General features: G+C 38.1%; 2 protein-coding genes across 4 annotated transcripts in view; one reads left to right on the plus strand and one right to left on the minus strand.

The window, feature by feature from the left end:
* Positions 1-11,048, minus strand: part of LOC124612696 (eukaryotic translation initiation factor 2-alpha kinase-like) — a 197,049-nt gene extending 186,001 nt beyond the window's left edge. The window contains exons 1-2 of the mRNA XM_047141039.1: positions 10,984-11,048; positions 7,767-8,017 (exon numbers count right to left, since the gene is read on the minus strand). Coding sequence (XP_046996995.1) covers positions 7,767-7,912 — 146 coding nt within the window. The 5' untranslated portion in view covers positions 7,913-8,017; positions 10,984-11,048. The remainder of the gene's footprint in view (positions 1-7,766; positions 8,018-10,983) is intronic.
* Positions 11,049-14,732: 3,684 nt separating this feature from the next.
* The window catches only part of LOC124613238 (NHL repeat-containing protein 2), a 167,823-nt gene continuing 161,373 nt past the window's right edge, over positions 14,733-21,182 (plus strand). For 2 of the 3 annotated variants that reach the window (XR_006979628.1, XM_047141914.1), the window contains exon 1: positions 14,733-14,970. Coding sequence is in view for 2 of the 3 variants with exons in the window: in XM_047141914.1 (XP_046997870.1) it covers positions 14,820-14,970 (151 nt within the window). In the remaining variant the exon portion in view is untranslated. The remainder of the gene's footprint in view (positions 14,971-21,182) is intronic. The other variant, XM_047141915.1, reaches the window with a different exon arrangement.

Below are 21,182 nucleotides of genomic sequence, written 5' to 3' on the forward strand. Positions count from 1 at the left end.
GCAAATCTTTATCACAGCAATAATAGCACTTTTGTTTATTTTAGGTTAGGAATGAGGAAAACCAATGAAAACATCTGGTGACCCATAAGGCAGTGTTTAGTACATAAATGACCATATATACATACTGAAAGTAGTAGTGTCCCAGCCATATAACAGTTTTTAAGTTGTTATTAAAAGCTTAACAATTTAACACAGTTTTTAATTTTGTTGGATAGTATACCTGGTGCCATAATGGTTTACACTAATACTGACTTATTATTTATTCAGAAAAATAAGGAAAACAATGACAGCAGACTGCATGAGAGAACTTCGAAGAAAGATGCAAGCGAACTACAACTCCAATAAAGAGAAGGAATGTGACAGAAGAAGATGGAAAAACATGAAGATACAGGCATCATCTTAGGAAAAATTTTTAGTTGAACATCATAGGAAGGTGGCTGAAAGAAAAAGGGGGTACAGGCTTAAACTAAAATCTGTACCGACTGAAAATGAGTTTGAAACCTGTACCTCCCAGACAAGGCGAAGAACATGCTTCCTACCAGGTTCTCGGGGGGGAAGGGTGGGGGGGGGGAGTGAAAAATGCTTGCATGGGAAAACCTGTCTAAATAGGTACCAAAGCAAATTTTCTTAGTCAACAAGAAAACATCACATGAACTTTTAGATGACAATCTGCTCAAAATACAAAATTTTTTCACAAGAGATACAGTCAGCAGGCAAACATCTGGTATAAAAAATGGCAAGTCTATTGTAGACACAGCAAGTGGAACAAGAGTTGGCTTGCAGAAATGTTGGGTCAACCAAAAGGTCTGATTCTACCTGTCTGATTTGACCCATGACATAACAGTGTTGTGCAATGCGACATCTGGAGGAGCAGCGTGTCTGAAGTGGATGTGTTGGTAGAGCGCATGCTGGAATAAGTGGTGGCACACTCTAGTGTGAGGTGTTTATGTTTCTATATTCTTTGCGAGTGATGTTGATACAGAATTGGACTTTAACAATACTAGAGAAGGAAAGTTGCTACTCACCATATAGCGGAGATGCTGAGCCGCGGTAGGCACAATAAAAAGATTCACACAATTATAGCTTTCGGCCACTAGGGCCTTTGTCAGCAGTAGACACACATATACACACGCACACACGTCTGCAGTCTCAGAGATCTGAAACTACACTGTGAGCAGCAGCACCAGTGCATGATGGGAGAGGCGACTGGGTGGGGGTAAGGAAGAGGCTGGGGCGGGGAGGGGGAGGGATAGTACGGTGGGAGTGGTGGACAGTGAAATGTTGCAGTTCAGACGGAGGGTAGGAAAGAAGGTGCAGAGGGAGAAGGGGGTAAGTAGTGGAAAGGAAAGAAATAAAAATAAAAGAAATTAAAAGACTGGGTGTGGCAGTGAAATGACGGTTGTGTAGTGCTGGAATGGGAACAAGGAGAGGGCTGGATGGGTGAGGACAGTGACTAACAAAGGTTGAGGCCAGGAGGATTACGGGAATGTAAGATATATTGCAGGGAAAGTTCCCACCTGCGCTATTCAGAAAAGCTGGTGGTGGTGGGAAGGATCCATATGGCACAGGTTGTGAAGCAGTCATTGAGATGAGGGGTATCATGTTTGGCAGCATGCTCAGCTACAGGGTGGTCCACTTATTTTTTGGCCACAGTTTGTCAGTGGCTGTTCATGAGGACAGACAGCTTGTTGGTTGTCATGCCTACACAGAATGCAGCACAGTGGTTGCAGCTTAGCTTGTAGATCATATGACTGGTTTCACAGGTAGCCCTACCTTTGATGTGATAGGTAATGTTAGTGACAGGACTGGAGTAGGTGGTGGTAGGAGAATGTATGGGACAGGTCTCACATCTAGGTCTGTTACAGGGGTATGAGCAATGAGGTAAGGGATTGGGAGCAGGGGTTGTGTAAGCACGGACGAGTATATTGTGTAGGTTTGGTGGATGGCAGAATACCACAGTAGGAGGGTTGGGAAGGATAGTGGGTAGGACATTCCTCATTTCAGGGCACGGTGAGAGGTAGTCGAAGCCCTGGCGGAGAATGTAATTCAGTTGCTCCAGTCCCGCATGGTACTGACTTATGAGGGGAATGCTTCTCTGTGGCCGGACTGTGGGACTTTGGGAGGTGGTGGGAGACTGGAAAGATAAGGCATGGGAGATTTGTTTTTGTACAAGGATGGGGGGATAATTACGGTCAGTGAAGGCTGCAGTGAGACCCTCGACATATTTAGAGAGGGACTGCTCATCACTGCAGATGCGACAACCACAGGTGGCTAGAGTGTACGGAAGGGGCTTTTTGGTATGAAACGGGTGGCAGCTGTCGAAGTGGAGGTATTGCTGGTGGTTAGTAGGTTTGATATGGACGGAGGTACTGATGTAGCCATCTCTGCGGCGGAGGTAAACATCTAGGATGGTGGCTTGTAGGGTTGAGTAGAACCAGGTGAAGCAAATGGGGGAGAAGTTGTTGAGGTTCTGGAGGAATGTGAATAAGGTGTCCTCGCCTTTAATCCAGATAGCAGAGATGTCATCAATGAATCTGAACCAGGTGAGGGGTTTCAACCATTTCCTCGGCCGATTCTCAACAGTTCCTCTCCCTTTACCACATGGTGCCCTGTTCGTCACTACTGATGCCACCTCACTGTACACTAACATTCCTAATGCCCATGGCCTTACTGCTATCAAACACTACCTTTCCAGACACTCTATGGATTCCAAACCTACAACCTCCTTCCCAGTCTCCATGACCAACTACATCCTCACCCACAATTACTTAATTACTTCTCCTTTGAAGGCATTACCTACAAACAAATCCGCTGTACGGCTATGGGCACCCACATGGCACCGTCCTATGCTAACCTAGTCATGGGCCATCTAGAGGAATCCTTCCAACAAGCTGTCTGTCCGCATGAACAGCCACTGACAAACTGTGGCCAAAAAACAAGTGGACCACCCTGTAGCTGAACACGCTGCCAAACATGATACCCTTCATCTCAATGACTGCTTCACAGCCTGTGCCATATGGATCCTTCCCACCAACACCAGCTTTTCTGAATTGCGCAGGTGGGAACTTTCCCTGCAATACATCCTACGTTCCCATAACCCTCCTGGCCTCAACATTCGTTAGTCACTGTCCTCACCCATCCAACCCTCTCCCTGTTCCCATTCCAGCACTACACAGCCGTCATTTCACTGCCACACCCAGTCTTTTAATGTCTTTTACTTTCATTTCTCTCCTTTCCCCTACTTACCCCCTACACGCCTTCTCCCCTACCCTCCGTCTGAACTGCAACACTTCACTGTCCGCCACGCCCTCCATACTATCCCTGCCCCTCCCTGCCCCAGCCTCCTCCTTACCCCCACCCAGTCGCCACTCCCATCATGCACTGGTACTGTTGCTCGTAGTGTAGTTTCTGCTCTCCGAGACTGCAGATGTGTGTGCAAGTTGCACTTGCGTGAGTATTTGTGTGCATGTGTATATGTGTGTGTACTGCTGACAAAGGCCTTAATGGGCGAAAGCTATGATTGTGTGAATCTTTTTATTGTGCCTATCGCAGCTCAGCATCTCCGCTATATGGTGAGTAGCAACTTTCCTTCTCTCGTATTGTTACATTCCATCCTGGATTTTCCATTGTTAGGACTGGACTTTAGTTACATATTAGTGATGTTTTGGGAGTTTGTTTCTGTTGCCTTGACGGCGAGTTATTGTAATGTCATTAGTTATAGAATAATCTCCATTAAAGTGAAAGGATCTTGCAATATCAAGATCATTCATGTTTATACTCTCACTGCAGCTTCGTTGGACATAGAAATTTATGAATTTTATGAGTTGCTATAAAGTACCACCAGAAAGATATCCTAAAAGGAAACATTAGTCGTCCAGGGTGATTTTAATGCAAAGATTGGCAAGACGCAGACAACGGACAAGTGAGACCTGTGGTAGGACTTTATGGCAAGGGAGTGAGGAATAAATGTGGGGGAGCATTTAATGGAATTTGGTGTGAATAACAATTTATCCATTTGTAATACCTTTTTCTAACATCACCCAAGATGCTGATACACATGGATTTCTCCTGGGAATAGGGTCAGAAATCAGACCGATTTCATTTTTTAGTGGCAATGTTAGTGCATTTTGGTCCTGGATTTAAGACGTATCCTGGTGCTGACTATGGCAGTAACCATACCTATGGTATCCATCAAAATGCAGATAAAAATGAAATTGTTAATGAAGGTAAGGACAAGACATGCTCATATACAGACAAAAATAGCCTCAAAGAGTTTGGAGAAACGATAAGACACAAACTCTGCCAATTAACAGAGGAAGGAGCAGCACCCTAAACATGGTACAAAATGAAGAAAGTAATCAGTTCATCCCTTCCAGAACATGCTACGAAGATCCCTCAAGTGAAGCGTCCATGGGTTTCAAATATGATTCTACTGTTGATTGAAGAAAGGAACACACTAAAGAAGCAAAGCACACAAACTGCTCAAGATGAAGAAGCATACAAAGTATTTGACCGCAACTGGGCAAACTGAGAAGACATATTATCTCATCAGTATGTTTGAAGAAACAGACCAGCACCAAAAGCTACATGAAATGCAAGATAAAAAATGTTACTTGCAAGTTCAAATCATGCAATTAGGTGACAGTAATTTCACTGGTGACAAGAAATTAGCTACAGTCTGGTGGAAACAATACTGTGGAACACTGTATTGCAAAGGAAATACCATTGACGATGAAATACTTGTACGGAGTCAGACACAGAACATGATTTCAGCGAAACTGAAAATGCCACCAAGCATTTGAAAAACAACAAATCTCCAGATATAGATGGTAGCTTGTTTCAAAAGATATGCTGAATGTGATGCGAGAGGCAGGCATGCATGCTTTACATTTAATATGTAATATAGTGTGGAAAACTGGTGAATGGTCTAAAGACTGGGCTATGGCTGTGCTAAATCCTCTTCACAAAAAGGACCAGTTCAGAACTTCTCCAATTATAGGACTGGGATCGGTTGGTAGGACATGTTCTGAGGTATCAAGGGATCACCAATTTGGTACTGGAGGACAGTGTGGAGGGTAAAAATCGTAGAGGGAGACCGAGAGATGAATACACTAAGCAGATTCAGAAGGATGTAGGCTGCAGTAGGTACTGGGAGATGAGGAAGCTTGCACAGGATAGAGTAGCATGGAGAGCTGCATCAAACCGGTCTCAGGACTGAAGACCACAACAACAACAACAACAACATTAATATTGCATGCCAACAAAGTCCTGCACATAATGAATCAACACCTAAGGAAATTCCTGAAATGCCAGATTTTTAGAGACTAAGCAGGTTATGCAGGAGGTAAAGCTACTCAAGAGGCAATCTTAAATTTGAGGCATATAACTCAAAAATGCTGAATTCTCTGTCACTGCATTCATTTGTTTCCTAGACTATAAAAAGGCCTCTGATTATCTGAAGTGGGATAAGTTCTGGCATGTGCTCAGTAAGTTTGGGGTCCCAAAACACCTAGTAGCATTGCTAAAAGGTCTTTTATATCAATCATACTGCAACTATAAAGGCAGATGGTGAATACTCTGTTTTTTTTATGACAAATGTGAGTCAGACAAGGTTCTACACTGACACCACAGCTCGGTAATATCTATGCAGAATATGTCACATCACGGCAGCACTGGAGGTTGAGAAGACGGAATTTCAATTAGTGGCACGAAAATCAATAATCTCCAACTTGCAGGCGATACTACCGTCAGACTTGCAGGAAGTGGGGGAGAAGTTATGGATCTGGCCTCCCGAGTGAAAACTATTAGTTTAAGTTTTGGTCTAGAGATAAAGAAGAAAAAATGAAAATAATGTTTGCCAAGGTTTAGATCAAAGAAATTTACAGGATGCTTAAAGGATCTGGAGGTAGTGATTGACTGTTTACATCTAGGATCTCTCATAAGTGACACTGGAAAGTTTGATAAATGAATAAAATGAAAAATCGTCCTCGGCAGAGCCATAATATTTAAACACACTAAAGTCTGGCAGAACTGGGATATATCCAAACCAATGAAGATGCACCTAGTGGAATTGTTTGTGTTTCCTGTGTTATTGTATGGCTGAGAGATTTGCACCATGAAAGTTAGTGACAAGAGCCGAACTGATATCTTCAAGATGTGGTATTTTGATAACAGTTAAGCTATTAGGGCCAATGTTCTTGCTATCACTGTCTTAGTTGGTAATATTATTCTCATTGCTGTATTTCTAACTTCTCTCTTCCAAAATCTCCTACTTCCCATTGCTGGTCTGTTAGTTTAATGTATTTGCTGGAGTGCAATATTTTATGTCATTCATATCTTTGTTAGCAGATGTATCTAGTGACATTATTGTAGCCATAATGCGTATGCTGGAAATAGGGCTGTCTGCTATCTTGATGACATCATGGATCAAAGCAGATGGGGTGGGTTCGGCATTTTCGGTATTGTCAAAATGTTGCATGAATATAACAGTAGAGGAAACCTTTTTTAAACAATAACTCCAGATACTGAAAATGTAATGGATGAGAAGGATGTATCCTTCATTAACTTTGGACAAGTTCTTACTCTTCTACCATACCCAGACATCAAACAAATGTAAATTAAAATAATTAGCTAGCCTACTGAGGACATTAATGCTATAGGCCTACTCTACTGAAATTTATATTATTTATAGGTAACAGAACTTTCCTACAAAGTTATTCAAAAACAAGAAGTGAGGTCTAAATATGTTAACTACTGATTCATTTATAGATTAAGATCATAAAATTAATTTTAAATTATAAAAACCGATTCCATTTTGCACAAGTCCAACCAGTGACAATTCCTTGTCCCATGTGTGACAGTTTTTGATTGTAGTTTTTGTGGGTAATTGTTAATACTGCACTGTTGATAATCACATAAAGAATTGTTTCAATAGGGTGACTTCAATGTTTTCAAAGGAAAATAAGTGCAAAATTCGGAGTTTTTGTGAAATGTTGTTGGACATTCAATCTACATCCATTTACTACCCCACCTGCGACAAAGTTTTAAAGATGATTAAAAACTTACTTTGTAAACTTTTGATATTCAAATATAAACAGAAAGTATAATTCATAACACCACCAAGCATTTTTCACGTATTTCCATTTATACCACTTGTTATGTTAGCATTTGGAAAAATGTAGTGCAAATGTCCTACCTATGACAATGGAATCCCCTCCCCCCCCCCTTTCGTACAATGATCATACAAATTATGAGCAATGAACTCTGAAGAATAAACTGTGGTAGATTAGAAGCATTTATTATTTTAATTTCACATTAACTTCAATAAAAATTGCTTCACTGCAGTTTGACACAAACGAATACATAAATCGTCTAGTTATGTTTCAAATTTATAGAATATACAGCAAACTGATAAAAAATGAAAAAAGAAAGTACCTAAGAGACAGAGAGATAAATTGTTTTATGTGAACTGTTGTGATATGTAGGCTGTTTGCTTTATTGTTACTCCTCCAATTTTTAGTATATATGCAGAACAAACTAACAGTGACACTCCTTTTACCAGTTATCATCAACGTATTTTCGCAATATACTATGCCAAACTAGAAACTACAGTTAAAAATACACGTATAAGCAAATCATAGCTGTTATAATGTCGATAAATTCTTTCCACGACATCAAAACTATGTTATTACGACTAATAAGATTTATACATGTCTATGAACAGAAAAGATACAAAATGATGTAAAAAAAGGACGTTAAATGTTTACTTGTCATAAGATTTTGCACTGTCCTCGGGGTTGCAGTAAGGAAGCTTCGGTACACTGTCGTCTTCCGCTGCTACTACGATAAATGATAACGTGATGCATGCTATAACGCTAGTTCGTTTTACCATCGAAAGGAAACCCATGGGCATCAAGATAACAAATGCCAACTATTCACATAAATCCACTGACAACATCCACTGAACTACATCGCTTGTCTGACAACTCAAAACACAGAAACTCAAAACACAGCATTGTAGAGGTGGCAAAAAATAACGTAACTGATAGAAATAACCGGTTACTGAGAAGTAACGGTTACTGCGATAACCGTTCCTCTGATTCTGGCAGTTATTTCAATAACTGTTTAGTGTCAACAGTGCCTCGTGCCATCTGTTGACCGAAGATCGTACTGCGCATTTGGAAGGCGTTCTATAGACCATGGGAATAACTGTGAGACTGCGCGCCATCTGTTGATAAGAACTGTGTACTATTTCGTGGGCCTTCGTTACTTTTACAATAAACAATTAAATAAAGTTAATGTTCGAGCCGTGGCTGATAGGAGCTGCAGTACAGGCATTGACAAGTACGGTCGTTCCCTTAAGCCACCGCCTTACGTGTTAATTTAGCTTGGACGGGTAGTACAAGGAAAGTTACTAAGGAATTCGAGCGACTATGGAAATAACTGTCAGAGCCGGTATTCTCCTCTGGCAGTTATCGCTATTGGCTCGTAGTTCTAGTTCTCTGGTAGTTATCGGGCTACCACCACAGTTAACCTGGAAGCTGGTAACGGAATAACTGGGTGTCTAGACGTTCCTGACTCGGTGACTCCAGTTAAAGGTCGTAGTTCCAGGTGATATTTCCAGAGAGGATAGTAACTGGAGCGAACAAATATTTTCGTACTGCTACGAAAATAGCCGCTGGCCATCGCGAATGACAAATAACATGTCAGAAAGTATAACATAATACAGTGGAATATAATAATTATTATCCTCATCATTTGTCAGGAGATTGTCAAAATACGTGAATATATCACAGTAACTGCTAATATTTACAGAATTGGTACACTGACAGAATAAAACACAGTTACGTACTTTTAATAAATTTATCGTACACAGAGTACCCGATCTTGACTGTTGCAACCAAGTGCTGTCAAAACTGAAATATAGCAGAATTTTTACCTAAGCTGGTCTATCAGTCTCTGTTACGATATTCATCTACAGAGTAGAAGGAGGGGTCACTGGAAGCGTCTGATTCCACCCGTCTGCTTCGACGTAAAGGTGTTGTGGTGTGTGAATGTCATTACGGCACGGTGTTTATGAGTTGGTTTTTGTGTGTGTGTGTATGGGGGGGGGGGGGGGGGGGGGGGGGGCTGTCGATCTAGGTTGCAGTGCCGGAATTTGCTGGTGGTAATTAATTTTTTTTTTTTCTAGCTGTGATGTTTTGTGTATTTATGAAGTATTGAATGTGATTTAATTTATGTAGGGATGATTGATTTGTGGACTTTTGGGATTGTGGTTTTATTTTTCGCAGTTGTAGGTGTTGGTTTTTTGGCATCAGTAGATGTGGTGGACCTATATAGGTCACCGGATAATGACCGATTCCCATTTTCATAATTGTGTGTGTTGATGTTTTAGTATCGTCATCTGAGGTTGACCTATGTAGGTCAAGGGAAATGTCTGATTCCAATTTTCGTACTTTTAGTTGTGGGTATTGGTGTTTTGGTATGGTCACCTATAGTTGACCTATATTGTTCAAGGGAAGTGTCCGATTCCTGCAGATTTTTGTTGGTGTAGCAGAATGCTGTATTTTTTTCTTTTTGTTCTTCATTTTGTGTTTTGGGATCATGGTGTGTTTTTTTTACTAGCTTGTCCTCACCCTAAAACCCCCAACTTCCCGCAGTTGTCCCATTGGTTTGATTGTATTTTTGGTGGGAAATGTTATTGTATTATTTATATGTATCTTCGTGTTTGTTGCCATGTGTATGTAGGGACGTCATAGACACACTTAAAATAGACATTTCTGGCATATTGATGATGGGTGGAATCAGACACTTATGTATCAAATAGTCATTCAAACACACTGTAAACCGTGCCTTATCTGAAACCAAGTTTTTAATGGTTGCTGACTTGCTGGCAGCTTATTGAAAATGCATGTTCCTGAATATTGGACCCCTTTTGGACCAAGGTAAGTAATTTTAGGTCTTTATGTAGATTGCTGTTCCCATTTCTAGTACTGATATTATGTATTAAGCTATTGGTTGGAAATACTTGTAACAAATTTCATTAAGGAATAAATATACTAGGAAGCAGTGGTTAGAATACAAAGTTCCTTGAACAGGTTCCTACATGATGTTCTTGAATTGATACCACAAACGATTTTTATTACACGTTTTTACATGCGAAAAACTTTTGCTACGTTTGATGAGTTACCACAGAATATGTTCCCTTATGAAATAATAGAATGAAAAAAATGTGGTATGCCCTTCCCAACTGAATTTATTATCGAGTTGTAGTCCCAGAAATGTAACACTGTCAACCTTTTCGATCTGCATGTCTTCATATGTTATAAACATGCTGTCGCCGGAGAAATCGAGCAGTTTGCAAATCTGACATAAAACTTGGATTAGCGTACTCACACTTTCCCCAATAGGACTAGCTTTTACAGCACAGGAGTAAACGAATCTGTCACATTACGTATATTTTGTTGTATTACAAGGCTGTACACTTTATTCTATTATGTGAGCAGCACAAGAAATTAAGCTTCGAATTTAACCTACAGTACTCAGTTTACATATTACTTCATACTTAAAAACGCACGTTGTTAACATTTTACTTAAACAGTGCTTTGGCGAAGTTCCGCGTACTTTCTGTCGCAGCTGCGAAGATAATATTTCTAATAGCGACCGATAACCTACAAACATATAATCTGAAACACTAATAATCGTTCTAACATCAACTAAAATGTACCCGGAGTTAATAAGCTGAGGTTATGACACGATTCATACGACATTCCTGCTATTTCACACTACTCGCAGTTATACTGATAACTAAACTGATGGATTCCAACTATGTCGTTATTTAACTGTCGGAGTTATCGGTATTCGCTAGCGAAAAATAACTTGGCAGTTATTAATAACCGTTAACGATAACGGTTATCAAAGAATAACTGGAACTGTGATAACGGTTACTCCAGAATAACCGTTTGGCCCACCTCTACAGCATTGCTATTGGTCCATTCTCCAGGTGGGTGGTTGTATGGTCTGACGTGTTCAAACCTGTTATGTTATGGCTAGGTCGAAGTATGACCACTGAAATCGCAGGTTCGATAGTCTATTTTCGGAAACAGATACCTATCGAATTAAATAGTCTGGTTCATGACGAAGACCTTGCGAAAATTATTCATTAAAGGACCAATATTGAAAAACGGTGACAAATACGATCGGAATTTGATTGCAACACATCATCTGCTAATACAGCCTCAGATTCGAACATACCAGCCATACTGTTGTAATTTTATATAAGATGTGTTTTAAGAGATGAATAAAAGATCAGCATAATTAAATAGTATTGGCCGTTCTGCAATCATCAGTTCTATCTACTAGTTAGAACTAGCGCGCACGGGTGACTTGTCACCGTGACTGTTTCGTCACTCTTGTCCAGTCGATGCATACGTACCTGTTGTTGTTGTGGTCTTCAATCCGAAGCTTGATTTGATGCAACACTCCGTTCTAATCTATCCTGTGCAAGTCTCTTCATTTCCAAGTAACTATTGCAACCTATATCCTTCTGAATCTGCTTACAGTATTCATCTCTTTAGATACTAGACTGTTACAACGTGACAAAGGGAACACACATTAGTCCGCCGACCCACAAACAAGCTCGTGACAAAACTGCTACCGCGTCGCTTGGTTTTAATTGTTGCTCGCAGATGAGAGACGAAATTGATACTCTACACGCACTTTCTTGTCTCTGGTGAAAATGAATATCATCCCACATAGCCGAAAGAACCGTTCCAATATTTCAAGAAAAAACAGACCCAAAAATTTGATATAAGTAAACTGAAAGATGTTGACAACAAATTGACAGAAACTCTACACAGCAAACCAAATAAAACAGACTGGAACAGAATTAAAGAAGCCATGGTACAATCAGCCACTGGAACTATACTGACCAATAAAAAAATATAAACACCCACAGTGGAACGAAGATTGTAATGAAGCAATTGAAAAGCGAAGACAAGCTTGGATAAAATGGAATAGCAAGAAAACCTCCGAAAATCACGAAAACTTCTTGAAGGTTAGGAAAGATACATCAAAAGTATTGAGAACAATTAAGAGACTATTCAACAAAAACCAAATCCATAAAATAGAGGCAAATTCTAGAAAACATCACACTTGGGAATTTTATAAAGCCTTTAAATCACAACTATCGATGTTTAAACCTCCTACATTACATATAAGAGGACTCGATGGAGAACTAAATTAGAATGACAAATCATATGCTACAGCTTTTGGAAATTACTTTTGATCCCTACTGAATGCTGAAAATTCAAATGAAAAGCTTGATTTCTATCCTAATGTTCCTCCTGCAGATAGTCCCCCTACCACATTAGATGAAATCATAACAAATTTTGAGGTGAGAATCGCATCTTGGCTGAAATGTGGAAATACGCAAATCTTAATACAATAAAACATCTCCATGATATCATAGTGAAGATTTGGGAAACTGAAACTCTACTCCAGATTGGACTATTATTCATCCAGTTCATAAAAAAGGCGATAAGAGTGATCTGAATAATTACTGAGGAATCTCTTTGCTACCGACGACGTACAAGATCTTTTCCAGACTGTTGTTAAACAGAGCTGAATCAGTCTTAGATCAACAATTGGGCGAATATCAAGCTGGTTTCAGGACATCAAGATCCTGTGCAGAGTAGATCCATAACCTGAAATCTGTTATATCACACGCCAAATCAAGATCAAATACGTTTGTTGTGACCTCTGTCGATTTTCAAAAAGCGTATGACTCAATTGATCGAGAAACAATAAAGAACACCCTTGCCGAATTTGGTATAGATAGGAAAACAATCAATCTGATAAGCGTCACTTTAAATAACACAGTGTCAAAGGTCAAGTTAAAAGGCAAATTATCAGAACCATTTGAGATCTGTACAGGGGTAAGACAATGTAACCTGCTCTCTCCATTGCTTTTCAACTGTGCCCTGGAAAAGATAGCCAGAGATTGGAAAACAACCGTACCGCCAGGTTATGGGATTCAAATCTGACACGAAAGAAATGGCCTCAGTGGAAACTATTTGGCTTTTTGCTGATGATCTGGCATTCATTGCAAATAATATTGACGAAGCTAAGGTTCAAGTGTCCAACCTACAATCAATTGCTGCTAAGACTGGACTAAAAATAGCATTTAACAAAACTGTATTCATCACAGACATCAAACACGTTCCTCCTCAAATTCAAATACAACAAGATAAAATCAAGCAGTCGAAGAAATTTAAATATCTTGGAGAAATAATTACACCTGACGGCTCAGAAAATGCAGCTGTAGAAAGTAGGTGTTCTAAACTAGAAGGTGCTTTTCATCTGTGCAAAGACTTATGCAAAATCAAAAGTCTGTCTTTAACCCTAAAACTTTGTCATTATAACACCATAATTAGACCGTCAGCTTTGTATGCATCAGAATGTTTAAACATGACGAAGAAAGGACCACTAAGAAAACTTGAAATAAAAGACCGGAAAATTTTGAGGAAACTCCTTGTCCCTATCAAGGAAAACGGAGAATTCCGCCAAAGACACAACTGTGATTTATACGAACATACGGAAGACATTGTTACCAGCATGAGGTAGCGGAGAATGATGTTTTTTGGTCATCTGGAATGAATGAACCCGTCAAGACTTACTCATCGCCTACATTCATCACTTTCAAAAACAAAATCGTATTCACAATGGGAAAACCAAGTTAAAAAGGATTTACAGCAAGCTGAAATTTCATTTTACGACATTCAGGATCGAGAAGTTTTCAGAGAAAAAGTCAAAATTACTATTTTTAGTAATTTTGACTTTTTCTCCGAAAACTTTTCGATCCTGAATGTCTAAAAATTTTATTTCGCTTACTACGCCAGTTCCACGTTCGGCTTGCAAATGGTCAAAACAGAGAAAAGAAGCACAGTCAGTGAAAATGAAAATCTACTGGCAAAAGAAGAAAACACAATCAGGGAAGAGATAAAAATCTTCATGGTCCATAGCAGGCCGAAACGATAGGAAAATATATAAATAAAATAAAGCACGCACTTCCTGCTCTCCATTTGTTTTCCATCTAACAAAAGTGTGGCATCAATGTCCTCCCACAACTTCGCTATGCATGAAGATGATACTGATAATTATATTCTTCTAGAAGAAGTGGAAAAAAGACCAGCACGTTTGGACAAAGAAATTGAAGGAGTGTTCAGAAATAAATCTGAACGTTAAAGAATGGGTAGAAATCATTCTAATAATATTTTCAAATTTGTATGTCAGTGCATGTAAAATGCAAATTAGTTCATCAAAACTTGCAACATTCATTCGAAAATACTGAAAAAATTTCTTTTCATGTTGTCTAAGTTCATGATACATTCTGTAAGACTTAGCCTGAAACTCCGAAGGGGGGTATACCATAGCCCACTTGCGATTTTGTTAATGGGTTTACCCAATATTCCTCTTTATGATACTTTCTTTTGCGTTTCATGAGTCCGCAAATAACGACCGGCTCTTCAAAATCCATATCGACAAATGTCACTTATATTTTTAAAAAGTTTAGTGACTGTCATCCTTAGTGAGCGCATTCTGCTTTTATGACAAGTCGTGACAGTGACGGAAACTTTTTTGTCACGGTGACAAATATCACCTGTGCGCGCTAGCCCATCGCACTGATGGATATTCGTGGAATCAAGTTCCGCCAAAGATGCTAACACAGGTAAACAAACTGTCAAAGTGTTAGTAAATAGTGAGAAGGGCAGCGTGTTGCTGTGTACATTTACGTGTGCTGTCACCGGTAACAAGGACAAATGGCAGGTAAAGTCGACGAAGTGTTAGTTTCATCTGCAAAGTTACTGGAAATCCTCGCAGGTACCACAGATGGCGAAGAAGAAGAAAAGTTGGTCGCAGAATATATAAGGACACTAAACAATAATGTTCGACTGGAAGATTTTAAAAATAGTGAGTCTTTATCTGTAATAAAATTTAAATCGACAGTCACATATTTGGACAATCATTTTGTTGTTCAGTTTTGAAGATATTTTGTTGCAGTATATCATCAGATCATCTTCCATCGTATATAGTTTTTCCACGCTTTTCTTTTAGATAAGTTTTGTTTATTATCCAGTGTCATCATTTAAAAAAAATCGGTTGATATCGTCTTTTGTGCCATAAACAATTACGCAAATAACGCGGACGATGTAAGAGATATTTCAGATTTTTATTGACGATCAATATACAAAACTGCCCATCGTACAGCACGTGATATAGTCATTATTGTCTCACACATAAATTTAATCAAAATGGAACTATATTTATAATAACGATCAACGTTAGGACGCTTTTGAACACTATATTCTAAAAAACTCTTTTCTCTAAGGCATTTCTCTGTGGTGCTTGTAAATGGACTCGATTACCCAATGTGTGCCTGTAATGTCAACATGTTAAATAGCTTTTTCCCCTGTATCTGTAACTATCTTGTGTCTAGTAACTGTCTTGTCAATCTGCTGTTTTAGGTATTTGTTATGTTGATGAACAGAGTGTCGTAGTTTGTGACTGTGTTGGTTTTCTTTTGTATGTATTAGACAGCTTAGTATAAAGAGACATGTAACTGTCAGTGTGTTTAGTTTTTTTTTAAGTATGGTCTACAAGACTCTTATTTCTGACTCCACAAATGCATCTGATTGCCTTCTTTTACCAAGTCAGAACTCTTTTGATTCAGAGCAATTCCCCTATAATAAACTGTACATGTCCAATGGGATTGGAAAAATGCATAAAATGCATTGAGCAGTAAATTATTACTAATACAGGATCTTCATTTACCTAAAAAAATTTGTCACGTGTATAACTTAGTGCCGGTGTAATTGGTATGACTCTTCCAGTTTCTTTGTGGCGGATCCCAAGAAGTTTAACTAATTGCTGTCATCTTTAGTACATAAACTAAACAGGATTCCCACAGTTTATTTCATGATTAATATGCAATTTGTTGATTTGGTACCACTTAACACTTAACTGTCCGAATAATTTAAAAAAAAATGTTTTTGTTACTAATTTAATATAAATCAGCTAAATAAAGCAACAAAATAGTCTTCAAATTTTTCTGAGCAATATATTGTTAAGAACACGTGGCAGCATTAGGTCATTACACTAATTGTTCTGTAATATTCAGTTTTTGAAGGGAATATACATGAAGAATACACACACAAAATATCAGTTTGTGTGTGAAGAAGTAAAAATATTTTCACAAATTTACTATGTAATGTTTGTGTCCTCATTGCAGTTGAAGGAAAGGCAGACAACATTGCACACGTAGCCCAACATTACACTTCGCACATGTATGGTTGATTGAGTTGCATCCTTGCCCTGCACACCTCTTCTTTTTTTCATTTTGTGTCTTCTTTATGAATTGATATGTTCTGTCACATCAAATTTCATCCAAGACACGGTGGTTGTTTGAAAGTGGTGGGGGGTGTCCAGGACATATTTGGTTTGACCTGTAACCAGTAAGATGTTTCAAACCAATTCTTCTCCTGAATTCAAGTTGTGCCATATCATGTCCTGAGTTCTTGTGTAGTATCCAAGCATTGTGGATTATCCAAGCATTGTGGGTGCAGACATCTAATAGCCACGAGAAAATAGGCCAGTACCACTTATTGTTATGTATTCTTATTCTATACTTAGCCATATCTTCATTCATTTGCCCAGTTCCACCCATGTACTTGTTATAAAACCCAGTCAGATATGGACATTATACAGTGATTACTTTCTTGTGTCTCTGTGAATAGTGCTTCACTGAATGTCAAGGTTCCTCACTATGATTGTGTAAGGCTACAGTAATGACTGAATTGTCCATCCATGCACTCAGGAACACACCATCTTCCTTTGAAATTACTGTCTTTTGTCATAATGCTACTTGTAGCTAGAAGAGTGCAATCTTTGGCAGTTTTATTTTACATAGGCCTAATGGTTTCTGTTGCTCCAAACCCCTTTTCTCTAAAATAATTCAAAAGGTCAAGGCTCTTGAATAAATTGTCAAAATAAAAGCAGAAAGGGGTTTGTCTGTCATTTGTACTAGGGAAGTAGCAGCTTTTCTGAAATAAGACTCACAATACTTGGAGTTTTCAATACCTTTCCCTTTGTATACTTCAGAATCAACAAGATATCCTTGTACAGAGCCCAAACACCAAACTTTACAACCAAGTCTAATCGGTTTTCCGTGAATAAACTGTTTACAAGAATGTCTACCATAATATTTTACCATACATTCATCGTATCATAGCTCACATTCTGGTTTGAAGTATTTTCAACAGTCAATTTGGACACAGGAAAGAAAAGGCCCTGTTTTCCACAACTTGTCATTGTGTTCAATTTCGTAATTTTCCTTGCAATGTATGAATTTGAGAATTTGTGCAAATATATTTCTCCTTATGGACTTTACAACTGACTTGTTTCTTGTGTCTTCATGGTGTCTCAGAAGAACTGTTCTGTGGCAGTTCATTGTACATGCTCAAAATGAGAATCACAGTAAAACACCAAATCTCCTCCTTCATTATTTTGGGATTATGAAAGATACAGAAAAATACATGCTTCTTTGTTTTCTCCACCAGCAATTGAAAAATATCATTGTCCGTAAATAGTTCAAGGATTTCAACTGGTGTCAAGTGTGATATATCAGAATAATTTGGTTTACAAAATGAGTTGCTTAGGAAAGTTGTAAATTCCTCCTCAACCTATGTTCTCTCACTTGAATGTTTCTCTGGCAATGTGCGTTATTCATGAGTGTCTACTGAAGTAGTGAATCTTATTTCTGCAGGAGCCAAAAGTTGATTCCTGTCCATATGGTCCAGAATTCTCAGAGATCTTCATCTGTAAGAGTGCCAAGCTCCAGAGGCTCTATGAATATACCCTCAACAGAAAGAGCAACGTGCTCCACAGTTTGTTCACTCACATCACTGAACAGTATATCAAGAGCTTCTGTTAGCATTACATTGTAGCAAAGATGCTTCACAAAATCACTTAAAAAACAGAAAAGAAAAAAGGGTCCCTGAAATTAGCGTATACTGTACATAATAGATAAAGAAATGTCTCAGCATTGCCAGGTGGCAACACAGAAATACTGAAAGCAGTGTAGACTAAATGTTATCCTGAAATAAGTTTGTTTATTGTTGGCACAAAATAATATAATTTAATCGAACAGTATACAGCATCATGGAATTGCATGTAAAATATTAGGCTATATAACATTTAAAAAATTATCTTACATTGTTATCAAGTCTGACCTATCCATTTCTTCTTTGAAGAGTATTTACATCTTAACTCTGAGACATAGGATTGCAGACTGAGATTCAAATGAAAACTATATTACCAATTGTTGTCAGTGAAACGAGTGAAACAATGTCTTGAAATGTGTGCAAATGACAGTTAAAGCCAGTATTGGCCTACAGCAACAGTAGGTTATAAAGTGTTAATAGCTGCTCTGAGAAGATCCCTACTTTCGTGCTGTAATGTTCTAAGTCTTTCTCAGCTCTGTCATCTGCTGCATAGAGAGTGGATTTACACAGCACAATGCTGGGGAAGTCATTTACATTTATTATGAAGAGTAAATGTCCAAACACAGAATGTTGTGTCATGCCCCGTGTGATATCTAAGACATTTGACCTCATGTTGTTGGGCTGCACAATTTGTTTTCTGTCACACACATACGATCTGATCACATTTGTTCTGACCCTCGTAAAGCTTTTTAGTAGTATTCGATAGCTGACAGAGTCAAATACCTTGTTGGGTTCCACAATAATAGCAGTAACAAGTAATCTTGATTCAAATGACGATAGTGTAAATGAAACGAAATTTTCAACTGCATTTACTGTTGATAAGCCAGTCCTGGAGCGATATTGAGAGTCACTAAGGAAATTATTCGTAGACACACACACACACACACACACACACACACACACACACACCGAATATATAAATATGTTTTTGTGCGATTGGGACATTTGTACTTTATACAGGTGGACTTACCTACAATTAATTTTGAATGTGGCCTGCATTCTGACTTGCTACCTTGCCAAAAGGGTAGCTCACAGTATGTGCCAGATAAAATTTTGAGACATTTAGTGGTCTTATTTAAATGGATTTCATCAGCTTTCATTTCTAGTTCCACCACAGTTAAATGCAGCATGCATTGTTACTGTAATCAAGCTACTACTGAAATATGGAATTCTGTATATGTTCACTCTGTGCTTTCCTACAATTAATGTATTTTGATGTAATTAATTCCCAAAAGATGTCTGTGATCGTGAAAAGATAGTCTATTACCACAGGTTATTTCTACTAGAGCAAGTCCCCTGCAATGTTACTCCTTTAATAGGAATTTAAACTTGACCATGTTCGTGTGTTAATGGAAACTTATCAGACTAAGTTTCGTCACCAGAAGGGTTATGTTTTGAGAGGGAGCAGTAGTTATTTTAGTGGGAATCAAACAAACAGTATTGAAGTTGGGATATATAGATCATTGATCATGCAAATGGATACACTCACCAGCCTTATTAGGAAAAGTAATTCCTAGTAAATATATGGTTAACAAAGTAAACTAGCTGATGTTTTAACTTTGCTTGGAACAGAAATCTGTTTGGTAAATTCGACATGAAAACAGCAGCACATCTTAGCATGTAATAGGAAAGTAAATAGTCATGACCAACGTACATAAATTTAAATTCCCAGAGGATTTTGAAATTAAGAAGGTTATTTACACATAGACTGAGACTGTAATTAATTTGCTAGGCAACAAATTACATGCTAATGGTATAATCTGTGATCTGCCAAGGATGTTTGGCTGTATAAATCAGAATATCTTTTTAGTAAATAAGGATAGTATGATGTAGCAAGCCAGTGCTGCAAAATGGTTCAAATCATCTCTCTTTCTGGATTGTCAATAGGAAAACGTCCTGTAGTAAGCTATCAGTCATCCAACTAGAAAGCAATTACAATGGTTTCTCACAAATTTTAGAAATACTGGTTAGTGAAAATTTTCATGGGCATTGATAAATGTTTCCTAGGCAATTCTTTGTCACTAAACTATGAAAAGGCTGGGAGGCTGAGAACTTGTAAGAGGTTCACTCCCAGTACAAGTCTAAAATTTGATAACAAGTAGATAGAAGAGGTTGATGATGTTACATTTTTGGGATTACAACTTGAATTTACTATCAAGTGAGACAAGCATACCATAGAACTGCTGAATCATCTAAACAGATCTTCATTTGCAATGCTGATGTTGTCAGACATAGGTAATATAAAAATAAAAAAGCTAGCATACCTCGCTTGCTTTCATTTCATAAGGTCATACAGGATCATTGTTGATATATATATATATATATATATATATATATATATATATATATATATATATATATATATATATATATATATATATTTGCTATATATATATATATATATATATATATATATATATATATATTTGCTTAACAAATATATATATATAATGTCCTCCAGGGGCATATTCAAGGAACTAGGGATAATATATTTATTTTTAAATGAAACTTCCTGGCAGATTAAAACCGTGTACCGGACCAAGACTTGGACTCGGTCCTGAGATTAGCTTAGTTTACAAGGAATCTAAAGGATTTATTGGTACACAGCTCCTACTCCATTGACAAATTTATTAATAAAACCAGTTAATGTGTGTATGTTTTTAATATCAAATAACATGTGTGTTGCATAAATCTTGTATGTGGGGTGTTCCACAGCTTGTATGTGTTTAATAAAACACATCTTCTTGTAACTGTGAGCTGCATTTCAAAAGCATGTATGTGACACTTGACAGACATGTTGTTCAATGTAGACATGCACAATATATGCCAATATGATGGGCTATACGTCCAAATACTGGTCTTGCAAATAAATACTTTTGAAGTGCAGTTCATAGTATACAACACATCTTTTATGAGGTGTGGGTGTTGTGTAAAATCTGACTTCCACACATCTTCAGTGCAGTAATGTAATCATTGTAAATAGGTTCTACAAACAGTTTTTCCGTTTAATTCTGCATTACTACAGTGACCTAAAACTTGTCATGTGCATCACATGTGTAGTGAAAATGTATGTAACATTTTATTATTTCACATCCGTGAGGACCATTCCACTTTGGATCAGTT

This window comes from Schistocerca americana, chromosome 4, assembly GCF_021461395.2.
Source record: "Schistocerca americana isolate TAMUIC-IGC-003095 chromosome 4, iqSchAmer2.1, whole genome shotgun sequence".
In the NCBI taxonomy this organism is placed as follows: domain Eukaryota; kingdom Metazoa; phylum Arthropoda; class Insecta; order Orthoptera; family Acrididae; genus Schistocerca; species Schistocerca americana.